We start from the raw sequence: 14,461 nt of genomic DNA, 5'->3' as shown, positions 1-14,461 counted from the left end.
ACCTCAGGGAGTAAAATTGTATAAAAAATTGCTAAAGGAAGTGAAAAAGATCACTAAAATGCATCTGTTTAAAAAGGTAGCTAAAACATTTCTCATAAATAATACATACTATGAAAAACTACTTTTAGGACTCAGGGTAATGGTTAATAATGAAGGGTATCACTATAACACAATATCAAATTACAATGGTTTCACAAGAAAATCACATGTCAAGATCTGTAGTACATGATAGTAATGTCTTGTCAGTCTCCTCAGTTCAGTATCTCACTCATTGTGGATGGATGCTGATTTAGTTTTTCATGTTCATTGAGATGAGGGCATGTGGGGCATAGTAGCATGTTTACAGACCTGGATTTGGCTTTCCAAACAGCCTGGAGTTGGTGCAAGGGGTGTAGCAATATGTTCATGGTTCAGGACTAACCAGTGGGTGTCCTTTATGTGTGCAGCAATGAAGACTGAAACTTTGTATATAAATATAAGTTATCTGGAGCAAATAGAATTTATATCAAAGAAACTTGTAACGTTGTACAATAGAGACTGACCAAATAAGGCAAGGCACTTAAGACACTGACCTCCTATTCATAAGAATGGAGTTTGCTCTGTCCAGCCATCTTGAGTTAGATTTTCCGTAATTTTCCTAAATTGCCAGAATGGTTCCTTCATCAAGGCCACAGCATGTCCTACACTCATAAAAGCCTACTTATATAAGAGTAGCCCAGGTGCACACGTGGCTATATCAGTGCTAAAAGATTTTGGGTAAAAGCAGAAAAATTTACCCTCACTCTTATTGCAGTGTTACAAATGTGATTGTTTTCTCACTAAAAAGGGAAAAATATACCAAACCAATGATGAAAATATCTACAATCCTTCATTAACTACTAAATTATTATTTTTATATCTAAATTTATGTTTAGCCTGCATCAGTGGCTGTTGTGGATTGGCAGGAGCCAACCCACGGAGTTTGGACGAAGCCAAAAGGCACGCGTTTAAGCTCACGCAGGCTGGCGTGAGGTCTGGAACAGGACAAGGAATTCAGACTTCAGAAAAAAATGTGGTACTTGGTGGAATACTTAACTTTAATCCATCAATGTTGAACATAGCTCTTGTCTGTACATTCTTCACAATATCAATAGCAACTGATAATGGCGCCTTGCTAGGTCGTAGCAAATGACGTAGCTGAAGGCTATGGTAACTATCATCTCGGCAAATGAGAACGTATTTTGTCAGCGAACCATCGCTAGCAAAGTCGGTTGTACAACTGGGGCGAGTGCTAGGAAGTCTCTCTAGACCTGCCGTGTGGCGGCGCTCGGTCTGCAACCACTGATAGTGGCGACATGCGGGTCCGACGTTTACTAACGGACCGCGGCCGATTTAAAGGCTACCACCTAGCAAGTGTGGTGTCTGGCAGTGACACCACATTCCTCCCCCGCAAATCGGCGTACGGTTGTGTTATAAGGCTTCCGCCTGCTGTGGGGAGGACCCCATGTTGACGTATGCGACGAGGTGGGGAGCCTAACAACAGGCGAGGCTGTGCCACCCGCACCCTGCCATTCGGTCCAAGGGGAGCTAGGAAACGCCTGAAAACCTGCTCCAGGGTGCACGCCAACATGCGGTGTATGCACCCGCAGAGAGACAGGAGTGGCCGAAGGGTCGACCTCCATTTGGCCGGGGCACCCGACGGGCGAAGATGCCATATGGTCCGGAGCGGGCAAGAGGTCCGTGTCGGAGGACAACTGGCTACGGGAAGCGATCGGCGGCGCATGACCCAGGGAGGCGGCTGCAGCGAAGCGTCCACTGCGGGCATCGCCGGCGGGAGAACAGGCGGCGGCGGCGGCAGCGCGTCGCCATGGGGCAAAATGGAAGGCAGCGTCAGTAACACCTGGGGCTGAGGCGAGCCAGTAGATGGTCCCCCCAGGCGCTGACCGGACGGCACCGTCGCTGAAAGCAGACGGCGAGCGGCAGATCTCGTGCGATGACAGAGGCGCAGCTGATTGAGATGCCAACGCACCTCACCAGAGGCCCCCAAAACCAGATACATAGCGCGGCCGAGGCAGCGAAGAATGCGCCCTTCAAGCCAACGCCGTGAACCTCGATAGTGACGATAGTAGACAACGTCGCCCAGAGCAAAAGCAGGTGTCTGCCGCTGCACAGGAACCTGATGCGGCGGATGTAGCAAAGACATCAAGGTTCGATGAGGACGATTGTGGAGCAACTCAGCCGGCGAGCGACTATCTCGGGACTGAGAGCGATACGAGGACAAAAAGAGCAACAACGCGTCCTCCTGAGAATGCGACTCTTTCAACTTCAACATCTGGGACTTGAAAGTCCTGAGCAATCGTTCAGCGGCACCATTTGACTGAGGCGAAAACGGCGCGGATGTCAGATGTTGAATACCATTGGCTTTGCAGAATGACTTAAATTCTGCGGACATGAATTGTGGGCCATTGTCGGAAACAATAGTCTGTGGAAGACCTTCAATGCGAAAGATAGCAGATAACGCTTGGATGGTGGCAGATGACGTCGTGGAAGACATCCGGACAACAAAAGGAAAATTACTGAATGAATCTACCACAACCAACCATCGAGCATTCCAGAATGGACCAGCAAAATCTATGTGTAAGCGTTGCCAAGGGGAAGTGGCTTTTGGCCATGCAAAGAATTTCCGTGGCAGTGCGGATTGTTGTTCGGCACACGCCATGCAAGAAGAGCACATATTCGTAATCGCAGCATCGATTCCGAACCAAGTACAGTGCTGACGAGCAAGTTGTTTCGTTCTCACTATACCCCAATGTCCTTGGTGGAGAAGCCGTAAGACAGAGGACTGTAACGAACGTGGGACCACGACCCTGGACTGATCATTATCAGAACGCAACAGCAAAAGACCACGTTGTACAAAAAGTCTCTCCTTGTGAGCAAAAAATCGGCAAACCAACGGATCCTCGATCCGTGACTTTGACAAGGGCCATTGCGTAGCAACAAAAAGCAGAACGGTAGCAAGGACAGGGTCAGCAGCTGTGGCTGTAGCTACACGACGAAAATCTATCGGAAACGATTCGACCACGTCAACGGTTTCCGCATCAATGAACATGCAAGCAAGTTCGGAGGAATCGAATGCTTTATCCTCAGCAACAGGCAAACGGGACAACGCATCGGCGTTTCCGTGCTTAGCAGTGGACCGATACAAGATATCGTAGCGGTACTGTGAGAGGAAAATAGACCAGCGAATAAATTTCTGCGCTGTATGTGGAGGTACAGGCTCGTTCGGATGAAAAAGCGATGTCAAAGATTTGTGGTCTGTAATGATGGTAAAGTGACGACCATACAAGAAATCATGAAACTTAGTAACACCAAATACGAGAGCCAAAGCTTCTTTATCTATCTGTGAATAATGTCTTTGCGCAGTCGAGAGCAATTTGGATGCAAAGGCAATAGGGCGATCGTGCAATCCATCTTTATGCGCAAGCACAGCACTGATCCCGAAATCCGATGCATCCACCATCAACAAAAGGGGTTTCCGGGGATCGAATAGCGTAAGGCAAGTATTGGAAAGCAACGCCGATTTCAACTGGCGAAAGGCGCGTTCGCATTCCGTCGGCCAGATGAACGGAACACCTTTACGGCGTAAGCGATGAAGCGGAGCTGAAATGGAAGAGGCGTGGCGCACATAGCGATGATAATAATTGATTTTTCCCAGCACACTCTGTAGCTGCTTCAAATTCTGCGGCGAAGGCAAGTCTTGTATGGCACGGAGGTGCTCGTGACTAGGATGTATGCCTTGGGCATTGAGTACATGTCCCAGGTAGGGTAAGTCACGAGCAAAAAACACACATTTGACCTTCCGCAAGCGAAGACCATTTTGTCGCAAGACCTGAAATAATGTTCTGAGATTGGCTAAATGTTCTTCTTCCGTCTTTCCGGAGATCACAATATCGTCCAGATAGTTTGCTGCAGTAGGGACCGACGCACAAACAGTTTGCAGATATTGCTGAAACAATGCAGGGGCGGATGCACACCCGAATGGCAGTCGGTTGAAGCGATACAAACCAAGATGCGAGTTAACCACCAAAACGCGCTGGGATTCTTCGTCCACCGGTATTTGCAAGTACGCATCTGCTAGGTCCAACTTCGAAAAATATTTACCCGGGCACAGTTTGTCAAAAAGATCTTCCGGGCGGGGTAAAGGAAAAGTTGCAATCACTAGTTGTGGATTCACTGTAGCTTTGGAGTCCACACAAAGTCTCAATTTTTCGTAAGGTTTTGGCAAAATTACTAAGGGTGACGCCCAGAGAGAAGCCTGCACACGTTCAATCACACCTTGTGATTCCAAATCGTGTAATGTTCTTGCGACCTCATCACGCAATGCGTGGGGAACATCGCGCCCTCTGAAAAATTTCGGTTGCGCGTTTACTTTCAGTTCCAAATGTGCTTTATAGTTCTTAGCGCAACCAAGGCCCGGTGCAAAAATGTCTGCAAACTCTTCACATAGACGAGAAACACTGTCTGAAGGCACAGTCTGGTTCACTGATAGGACCTGATTGACTATAGACAAGTGAAACAACTGAAATAAATCTAAACCAAACAAGTTCACTGCAGAAGAAGAACGAAGGACGTAAAATGACACAAGTTTTGTTTGTCCCTTGTATGTTGCAAGAAGGCTGCACTGTCCTAACACAGGGAGCCCGTGACCTGAATATGCAGTTAGCTTAACATTTGCGGCACGCAACGGAGGTGTGCCCAGCTGTTTGTACGTGTCTTGATTGATCAGTGAAACTGCAGCTCCGGTATCGAGCTGGAATGGTATCACTTTGCCGTTAATGTCCAAGTCTACAAAAAGTTTATTGTCCTGTTGACGACAAGAGCGACTGTCTCGTGCAACGTGAACTGACACTGGTACAAAATCACTTGCGACATGACGGGATTTCTGGCGATGTCGACACACACTATTTGTGGGATGAACACAGTCACTGTTAGAGAGAGTGGCACTGGGCGGAGTGGAATGAACTACATGAATTTCCATGGGCGAAGTTTCACGAGCCAGAGTATCCTTGGTTCGATTCCGATTCCGGCGCGAAGCAAAGGGCCTGGAATGGTTGTGAGTGTCCGATCTGAGCTTTTTCTGGCAAACACTCTGAACATGTCCTTTTTTATTACAGAAAAAGCAAATAGCCTGGCGTGACGGGCAATTCTCATGCGAATGTCTAGTGGCACACCGCGGGCATGATTTTAGCACTGCATTTGCTTGCCTGCGCAGCACACGTGGCTGAGAGCCTGGTGGCAGCTGCGCGGACGGGCGCGAGGGCTGTTTACTGTTCCGTGCAGCGCCCCTGGTGGGCCGGTTAATGTGACACACGGCTGGTGAAGTTTCAAATGATTTCTGAGCAAAGTCAAGTGTGTCCTGCCGATCCAATATGTCCATCACTTGTTGAAGGGAGGGATTGACTAGTTTCAAAATCTGTTCCCTTATACGAACATCAGAAACGTTCTGTGCAATTGCATCACGTACCATAGTATCTGAATAAGGGAGTCCACATTGACACTCAAAAGCACAATCCCTAGTAAGGCCTTGCAAGGTTGCAACCCACTCCCTATTAGTCTGACCTGCCGTACGTTTTGTACGAAGGAAGGTATACCGTTTGGCAACTACATTGACTGATTCTTTGAAATATGCGTCTAATGCAGACAAAATTTCGTCGTAGGACAGAGTTGCTACGTCGCGTCGGGGAAATAATTTGACTATCACACGGTACGTGTGCACCCCTACGGAGGAAAGGAGAAAAGGCTGCCGCTCATTACCTTGAATTCTGTAGGCGGCAAGATGGAATCCAAATTGGCGTGACCACTCCCTCCAGCTTTCCAGTGCAGCATCAAAAGGGCGAAAAGTTGGTGCAACAGCGTGTTGTGGCTGCGGTAGCGGTGGAGCGGCGGCCGCCGCATCGTTTTGCATCGCACGTTGACCCTGGACGAGCTGTCCAAGGGCATCCAGTATGGCCTGCGTCTGCTGATTCTGCAAGTGATAAAATTCGGACAGTACATCTGGAGATTGTGGCAAAGCCATGACACAAGTAAATCAGGGCAGTATCGATAAGAACGCGGAAAACCTCATCGCCAAAATGTTGTGGATTGGCAGGAGCCAACCCACGGAGTTTGGAGGAAGCCGAAAGGCACGCGTTTAAGCTCATGCAGGCTGGCGTGAGGTCTGGAACAGAACAAGGAATTCAGACTTCAGAAAAAAAGGTGGTACTTGGTGGAATACTTAACTTTAATCCATCAATGTTGAACGTAGCTCTTGCCTGTACATTCTTCACAATATCAATAGCAACTGATAATGGCGCCTTGCTAGGTCGTAGCAAATGACGTAGCTGAAGGCTATGCTAACTATCGTCTCGGCAAATGGGAACGTATTTTGTCAGTGAACCATCACTAGCAAAGTCGGTTGTACAACTGGGGCGAGTGCTAGGAAGTCTCTCTAGACCTGCCGTGTGGCGGCGCTCGGTCTGCAATAACTGATAGTGGCGACATGCGAGTCCGACGTTTACTAACGGACCGCGGCCGATTTAATGGCTACCACCTAGCAAGTGTGGTGTCTGGCGGTGACACCACAGTGGCTGTGACCAAAAAGTAATCGGTTGCAAAACAAGCTGCAAAAATAATTTTGGTGCACATCTGGCTTTGTCGGGAAGTATGGTAGAATACAGAAGCATTTTAAAATAGTGTGAAAAAGAGAAACTTAAATGAACAAAATGCTGGAACATTGTATTGTTTTAAAGCCTTACATAAAAATATAAAACTTGAACTATCACAAGGTACAGTAATAATCTTAGTCAGACTTAATTCAATTCAAACGTAATATTAGGAACACTTTTCATGAAAATGGGAAATCTTTGGAAACAAATCATCAGTAAACGAAATATTTCGAAAAAAGGATCACAAGGTAAAATGACTTAAACTGCATTTAAACAACATTTCGGGCATCCTCATCATCCAAAAGCTCAAAATCAAGGTCTTCAGCTTCGCCGTTTTGATTTTTGCCCATTTCCGTGACCTCCTGATGGTCAAAAACTTTGGTGTACTTTTAATTTCTCCTCCTTGGGTCATGCCTCTCACTGGTGAGGTGCTAGAAGCTAATTGATGTCCGTAATTTTACCTTTTCTCAGGGGGGTTCCTTTTGGAATCTCCTTAGGAAGAGCTTTTTTCATGAATTGTTTGCCTCTTTTAAAAAGAGATTTTTACTCTTCCTTCTCCAAATTGAAGAATGGCTCTCCCTGCACAAGACATGAATTTCTGTTTGCTGTCTGTGTAAGCACTATTGAGAAAAGAAAAGAAAAGAAAAGAAAAGAAAAGAAGAAGAAAAGAGAAACTGGAAGTGCCAAGATCCACGAGCTTTAATGCTATCATCATCAAACTTCTTTCAGTCTCTCGCTTTGCAGTCATCCAACACTAAGGGCACTACAGAAATGAATTTCTCCGGTGTGCCGACATAGACTGCAGGGTTTTCAATTGTGCTCAGTTTGGAAAATTTTAAACATACATACATGACATTATGTCACCGTGACATCTATCTTGAATAATAGGCCGCCTGATCTGGGACTTTTGGAGGGAGTAAATTCTTATGGCAGTCATAACTTAAAATAAGTTGACCGTCAATGTCATCCTTATCATTACCTCAAATTTTTGTGAGCTATGTGCTGATTTTCTAAATTTTTCTTTTCAATTGGTCGATTTTCCAAGGAAATCATACTTTGTAGGGACAAGTATGTAGAGCTTGTGTCAACACCAGGTGCTCCAAAGCCAATATTAAAATTATTTCAGAATACTGCCCAGTAGTAGTTATACTTTATGTCCAGATTTTTCTCACTGAACATTGCTCACATTGCTCACATTACTCTCATATTTAACTTACTGCTCAAATATTGGTGATGAAGCGCGTTTCCTCTAGAATAGTGATTTTCAATAGGTTTGAATTGTTCAATGTGTCTGGCAGCCGCAGTTTTCACACCTTCATACAACTTTGTTCTTCTGTCACCTCCCCTCCTTTTAGCTGTTGCAGGTGAGGAATCGTTCATCATACTCTGACAAAATGGGTTGAGTTTCATTTTTTGACGTGCAAGATCCCCATGAAAGCCACTCGGCAAACCCTTATGTTTTTAGAAGCTCATTCACACCTTCCTGGGAGTACAAAATTTGAAGTTGTTTGCTTTCTTGACATTTGTCTCCTCTAATCTTACTTTTTTGAGGAGAGGACATGCTCACATGCTGTCAAATAGAGTTGCTCTGCCAGTCTCAATTAATTTCTTGTAAAACTTTTCATAGATCTGCCGTATGCCCTGCTTAGTGAGCACCCTACATTTCAGCTCTCTAGCTAGATGTTTACGGTTCAGCATCTGTGGAAACCCCTTCGGATGGTAGCTAAAGATGACAAACAAAATTAATTGAAATCCAACAGGTACTGGTTTTATGTCAAAACAATTAGAAGTACAGTGTTTCTGTTTTCAAGTACATCAAGTTAACAAGAAATGTGTTCAAAGGGAGAATTATATTGTAGATTTGCAGAGGTTACCCGGCAATGAAGAGATTAAGCAGAGGTGAAGTTATATGGCTCCAGCAATATTAAACATGTAACTTATAAATATTTGAATATTACTATAAGAAGAGGTCTTCCTTACTTCTTCTGTTTCTTGGCATTTTGTTTCCATTGCTCTATAATTGTTCATCTCTTCTTGGAACTACATCTTCTCATGGCCTCTTTCCTGTCATTGTTAACAGTGCTCTCAGCATTATTTTCATGAGGTTCTTTGACATGTTCTTCAGTGGTAGAAGTTTTCTCTCCATTACCCTCATCCATTTCGGACTATCCTACAATAAAACTGACCACAAAGTCCTTCTAAAATCATCAATGACATGAGCACACCAGGCAGTCACATTGTCATAAAACAATGCCTTCTTATATTTTCATTCTTATGAAGGAGCAATAGAAGCAAAAACATATAAGGTTCTCTCCAATACTGTCAACATAAACATTTTAGTCACAGGCTGCTCAAAAAAGTAACTTTTATGAAGTTTAATGTGTGGCAAGATGACATGTCTGGTTCTGCATCCACATCAGCAGCCATGATTCATTAAGACGAAGCCTCTGTTGCAGAGGATTAGGATTTGGCTGGTTTGCAACTCAGTGCATTGAAGACATGGCTACCTTTGCACCCACATGCAATTTTCCCGCCTCATTTTAAATGTCTTAGTAATTTTTGCAGCTTGATTGATACAGCTTTAGGCAGCCATTGAAAAACTGTAAAAGAGGGTTGCTCTAACTGAATTTTTGTTTTTTTAGTCACATAGCCGCATTTGCATCTAGGATACTCATATTCTGTATCTATATTTTTGAGTTATTTATTACCATCGTATTATGATGACAAATCTTACTTCATTTTAAGATGGTCTCTGGATGAATAAATAAATAAAAATCAAATAAATAAAGAGAGATGTTGGAGGGCTGAAAGGAAAAGTTTCTTGAAAGTGTGTCATACAATAGTTAACTTGAATGATCAAGGTGTTGAATTGGGTAAGAAATGTTTCAGTGTTTGTTTTGGGCCGGTACTGAACAGTATGGTGATCCACAAGAAGAATAGTTGCATTATAGGCACGGGACACTGGTTCTTTGGCCCTGTCTGCATACTCATAAATGTATGGCAAATAGAAAGCCATAACATTTGTACTGAAGTTAGCCTTTGAGAAGAGAGTAGAGTTCCTGCACGTGTGACAAGTGAAGTAAATAAGTGACCCTTATTCTAGGAATTAGAGGATACTCGTGTGTAGGCAGTGAAGATTGCCAGATTTCCTTCACTTTTATTGTTATGCTGTTTATATTTTAACGTTATTATTGTGTTCAGTTTTTTTCATTTTTAGGATTCCGTACCTCAGTCAGTCAAAATGAAAACCCATATAGAATCACTTTGTTGTCCATCTGTACAGGTAGCCACATCAAGTAGAATCAGAGCAACCAAAAGATATGGCCATTTACGCCACACATTTGGATACTTGAAAATTCACTGATCAAAACCCATAGGTTTTTTATAGTTGTTCTTGCTTTCTTCAGTTGTCATTTTTAATTTTTTCCTCTCTTGTCTATTTTTCCCTCCTGTAAGTGGCTTCTATCCACAGAGCCAAGTGGTGTGCAATGTGTTGTTCAACGCTCTATAACTAACATGCCAGCGTGCCAGAACAGCTTGAAACCAGTAGCATTAAAAAAAAAATTAAAAAAATTGAATGGTTGTTCACATGTCTACATTGTGTCTAATAGACAGATTTTCAGGTACACAGAAGTACAGTGTGACTTGTCCATCTTGAGTGTTGTACTGCAAAACTATCTAGAAGCATTCGAAATGAATTCACTGAACGTGAATATTGTGCAATCAGCTGTGCTAGTTATAGGTATGTGCTACCAATTAGTGACTTGTGAAATTCATTCCAGACTGGGGCTCCAACCCATATTTCCTGCTTCTTGTGAGCCATTGAACTATGGTATGAACATTTTTTTACCTGCCTTGGCATGTAATATTTACTTTTCCTCGTAGCCTCACTCTCACTGGCGCGGCAATACAGAATAAAGCTGAGAGCATTAAATGAAGAACGTAGGGCTCTATGGTATAGGGATGAGGACAGTGTGACACACAGAAGTTTGGGTCATTCAGAGAAGCATGCACAGATAGAAAAAGTGGTTCAAGTGACTACATGCAATAAATGCAAATCCACGATCAAGTCCCAGTCCGGCACAAGTTTTCATATGTCACTAATAGACACCAATACCTAAAAAGATGATGCCAAGATATTAGCATTCACTACATTTATTTCAGTCAGATGTAATCATCATTAATGTCTGTTCATCCAGACAGGCAACTAAATACCCTGGAATCATTTATGTGTTGAAGGTGCAAAAGTTCCAGTAACACAAAATTAAGTGTTTTTAAAATGATTTATTATGTAATATGTTCTACAAAACTACTTTAGAAATAAATCCTGGTGCTTATAAGTATCCTCAGTCATGTGTTGTACCTTTACAATGAGCTGTGCTCATGACTCTGTGGGAAATATTACATATTCAGAATGTTTAAGTGAAACAGTCTATTCTGCTAAAGAAATGACCATGTAAATTACATGTTTCTACAAAGGCTACAGTATCAGCCTGAAAATTAGGTATCAGGTAGTTGTATGTAAACCGAGCGAGGTGGGGTTAGCACACTGGACTCACATTCGGAAGACGACAGTTCAATTCCACGTCTGGCCATCCTGATTTAGGTTTTCCGTGATTTCTTTAAATCTTTCCAGGCAAATGCCGGGATGGTTCCTTTGAAGGGCACAGCCGACTTCCTTCCCTAATCTGATGCGATGATGACCTTTTTGTAACTCTTTTAATTACTCTCAGATATTCAAAAGACTCATAATTGATTTGATTTTCAGGATCGGAAGATCTGTGGAAGCAGAAGGTAATAGAGCTAGAAGACAGAGTGAAACAGCAAAACCTTGATTTGGATTCCCATTTGCATGCACTTTCTCTTATTGAGTCTGAGAAACTGGATTTAATACAAGGTAAACACACAATCAAGCATCGTTAATATTTGAAGTGCACAAAAATAAAGTCTTCCCTGTAGCTCACACACACACACACACACACACACACTTTATTTTACACATTTATTTATTCTGTCTTTATTTTGTTGGTCATGTTCCATTTTTAACTGGTGTTTTATGCCTGTCAACTGCATGTAGCTTGTAATTAGTGCAGTGGAACATTATATCAGCTGTTGCATTTCAGTGTTACTTCCAGCTTACTTGTTTATATCGGAATCCATTAATCTGAGTAACTGCTCTTCCACTTATGTTTGTCAACAATTCCTGTTTCTCATTTTATCAACAGATTTGACATTTTGTATTTAATGTTGATTTGACATTTTGTATTTAATGTTGATTTGACATTTTGTATTTAATGTTGATTTGACATTTTGTATTTAATGTTGATTTGACATTTTGTATTTAATGTTGATTTGACATTTTGTATTTAATGTTGATCTGACATTTTATATTTTAATGTTTGCAATGGAATCCATACAGCACATTTTTATCAAGTTGGAGAAATTTTTTGTTTGCTTAGCAATAGGAAGACGTTAATTAATGCGATATTAGATTGAACTATGACCATCTTATTCTCTTCCTGGCTAAAGCCTTAAATTTTATCAGGAGGAAAGCAATAATAATGCAATTTATTCGAGTAAATACTGAAAGTAGCTCAGAATTAGGATTACTTTGATTCTTGTAAGTACAGACATTATTCAAGTATTTTTATTGCGCTCATTTTCCACTATACTACTGAGCAAGGTGGTGCAGCATTTAGCACACTTGATTCACATTTGGGAGGATGACATTTCAAATCCATGTCCGGCCATCCTGATTTATGTTTTCTGTGATTGCCCTAAATCGCTCCAGATAAATGCCAGGATGGTTCCTTTGACAAGGCACAGCCGATTTCCCTTCCTGTCCTTGAAACACCCTGAGCTTGTTCCATCTTCAGTGACCTTGATATCAACGGGACAATAAACCCTAATCTTCCCTCCCTCCTTTCCACTTTACTGTAATCACTCCATTGATAGCTATGATTTAAACCAGTGGAGTGTTACAGAAAGGAGAGATCTTTCATATTTTTACTGTGCTTTGAATTTTCAGCTGTGTGGTGTAATCAAAAAGTAAGATGAGGTTAATGGAATGTAATCAATGCTGAGAGAATTAGATAGGAAATGGGACACACAAAGTAGTTGATGAGTTTTGCTATTTGGGCAGTAAAATAACTGGTGATGGTTAAAGTAAGGAGAATATAAAATGCTGACTGGCAGTAGTGAGAAATAGTGTTTCTGAAAAAAGCCAAGCTTCGTTAATATTCAATGTACATGTAAATCTTAGGAAATCTTTTCTGAAGGTATTTGTCTTTTGTGTAACAGAAGTGAAACGGGGACAATAAACAATTCATACAAGAGTAGAATGGAAGCTTTTGAAATGTGGTGCTACAAAAGACCACTAAAGATTAGATGGGAATATCAAATTTGGGAAAAAAACTTCATGTACAATGTGACTAAAGGAAGCCCTCAATTGGTAGGACACATCCTGAAGCATCAAGGAGTTGTCAGTTTGGTGATGGAAGAAAGTGTACAGATATAAATTGTAGAGAGAGACCAAGGCTCAAATACAGTAAACAAGTTTAAATTGATGTAGGCTGCAGTAGTAACACAGGTATGAAGAGACTTGCACAGCATAGACTAGTGGGGAGGACTAAATAAAACCAGTCTTAGACTGATGACGACAACAGCAACAGCATGGCTCTAGTATAGCAAACGAGTTTAAATTGATGTAGGTTGCAGCAGTTACACAGAGACGAAGAGATTTCCACAGCATAGGCTAGTGTGGAGAACTGAATCAGACCAGTCTTCAGACTGAAGATGACAACAATAGCATGATGTAAATCATACGTATTGCTTAAGGTAATCCACAGAGTTACTTCATCTTGGTGGAGAAGAACCTCACCAAAAAAATGGTTCCAAACTGTAGAGTATGTAAGTTGTTTCAGGACATTTGAAGGAACAGTAATACTTGGTGTTGGGAAAACAGTAACACTTGATGGAAGGAAAATAAATGTTCCATGCTTGCAAGAAATTCGTTGTAGTGATGAATGTACATATCTTGGGGAAGCATGCATTACTCCTCGAATTCCCTCCACATTACAGTCTTTATCAGTTACTGTCATATTACAAGTACCGTTTAGAGTAACAATATGCCTCATTTACTACAAACAAACAAACAAAAAAAAACTCACAAATTGCTATGACAACTTGGCTTCCTGTTGTTGTTGTTGTTCTAATAAACTGACTCATCAAAAACAGTAATAAAAAAATAGAGTAGTTAAATTATCAAAAGTAAGTCGCAGATAGGCACAACAAAAAGACTGTCACAAATAAAGCTTTCAGCAATTAAGGCTTTCGTCAACAATAGATGTAGACACACACACACACACACACACACACACACACACACACACACATGGCTGCAGTGTTGGGCAAATGAAGAGAGAGAATGTGTGTGTGTGTGTGTGTGTGTGTGTGTGTGTGTGTGTGTGTGTCTATTGTTGACGAAGTCCTTAATGGCCAAAAGCTTTATTTGTGACAGTCTTTTTGTTGTGCCTATCTGCGACCTGCGACACAGCATCCCCGCTATATGGTGAGTAGCAACTTCCCTTTTCATAACATTGTTGAATTAGCAAAAGAGGTGAAGTTCGCCAAATCTATGAGAAATATTCTGAAGTCAGTGTATCTTCATTTCAAATAGACAGCAAAACCATTGTCAAAAATATGGACTGCATTCTTATTGGCAAAATATATGCACTCTCTCAAAATGTGATTACAGATAGTTGTATACCACAAGCACT

The 14,461-nt window shown here is 42.0% G+C and overlaps 1 protein-coding gene across 4 annotated transcripts in view; it reads left to right on the top strand.

The window, feature by feature from the left end:
- LOC126253197 (centromere-associated protein E-like) overlaps nt 1–14,461 on the top strand; it is a 178,394-nt gene that overhangs the window by 101,758 nt on the left and 62,175 nt on the right. For all 4 annotated transcript variants that reach the window (XM_049954365.1, XM_049954363.1, XM_049954364.1 and 1 more), the window contains one exon: nt 11,452–11,580. In XM_049954365.1, coding sequence (XP_049810322.1) covers nt 11,452–11,580 — 129 coding nt within the window. The remainder of the gene's footprint in view (nt 1–11,451; nt 11,581–14,461) is intronic.

This window comes from Schistocerca nitens, chromosome 4 (assembly GCF_023898315.1).
Source record: "Schistocerca nitens isolate TAMUIC-IGC-003100 chromosome 4, iqSchNite1.1, whole genome shotgun sequence".
Taxonomy (NCBI): domain Eukaryota; kingdom Metazoa; phylum Arthropoda; class Insecta; order Orthoptera; family Acrididae; genus Schistocerca; species Schistocerca nitens.
This window is presented reverse-complemented; position numbering and strand designations above follow the sequence as displayed.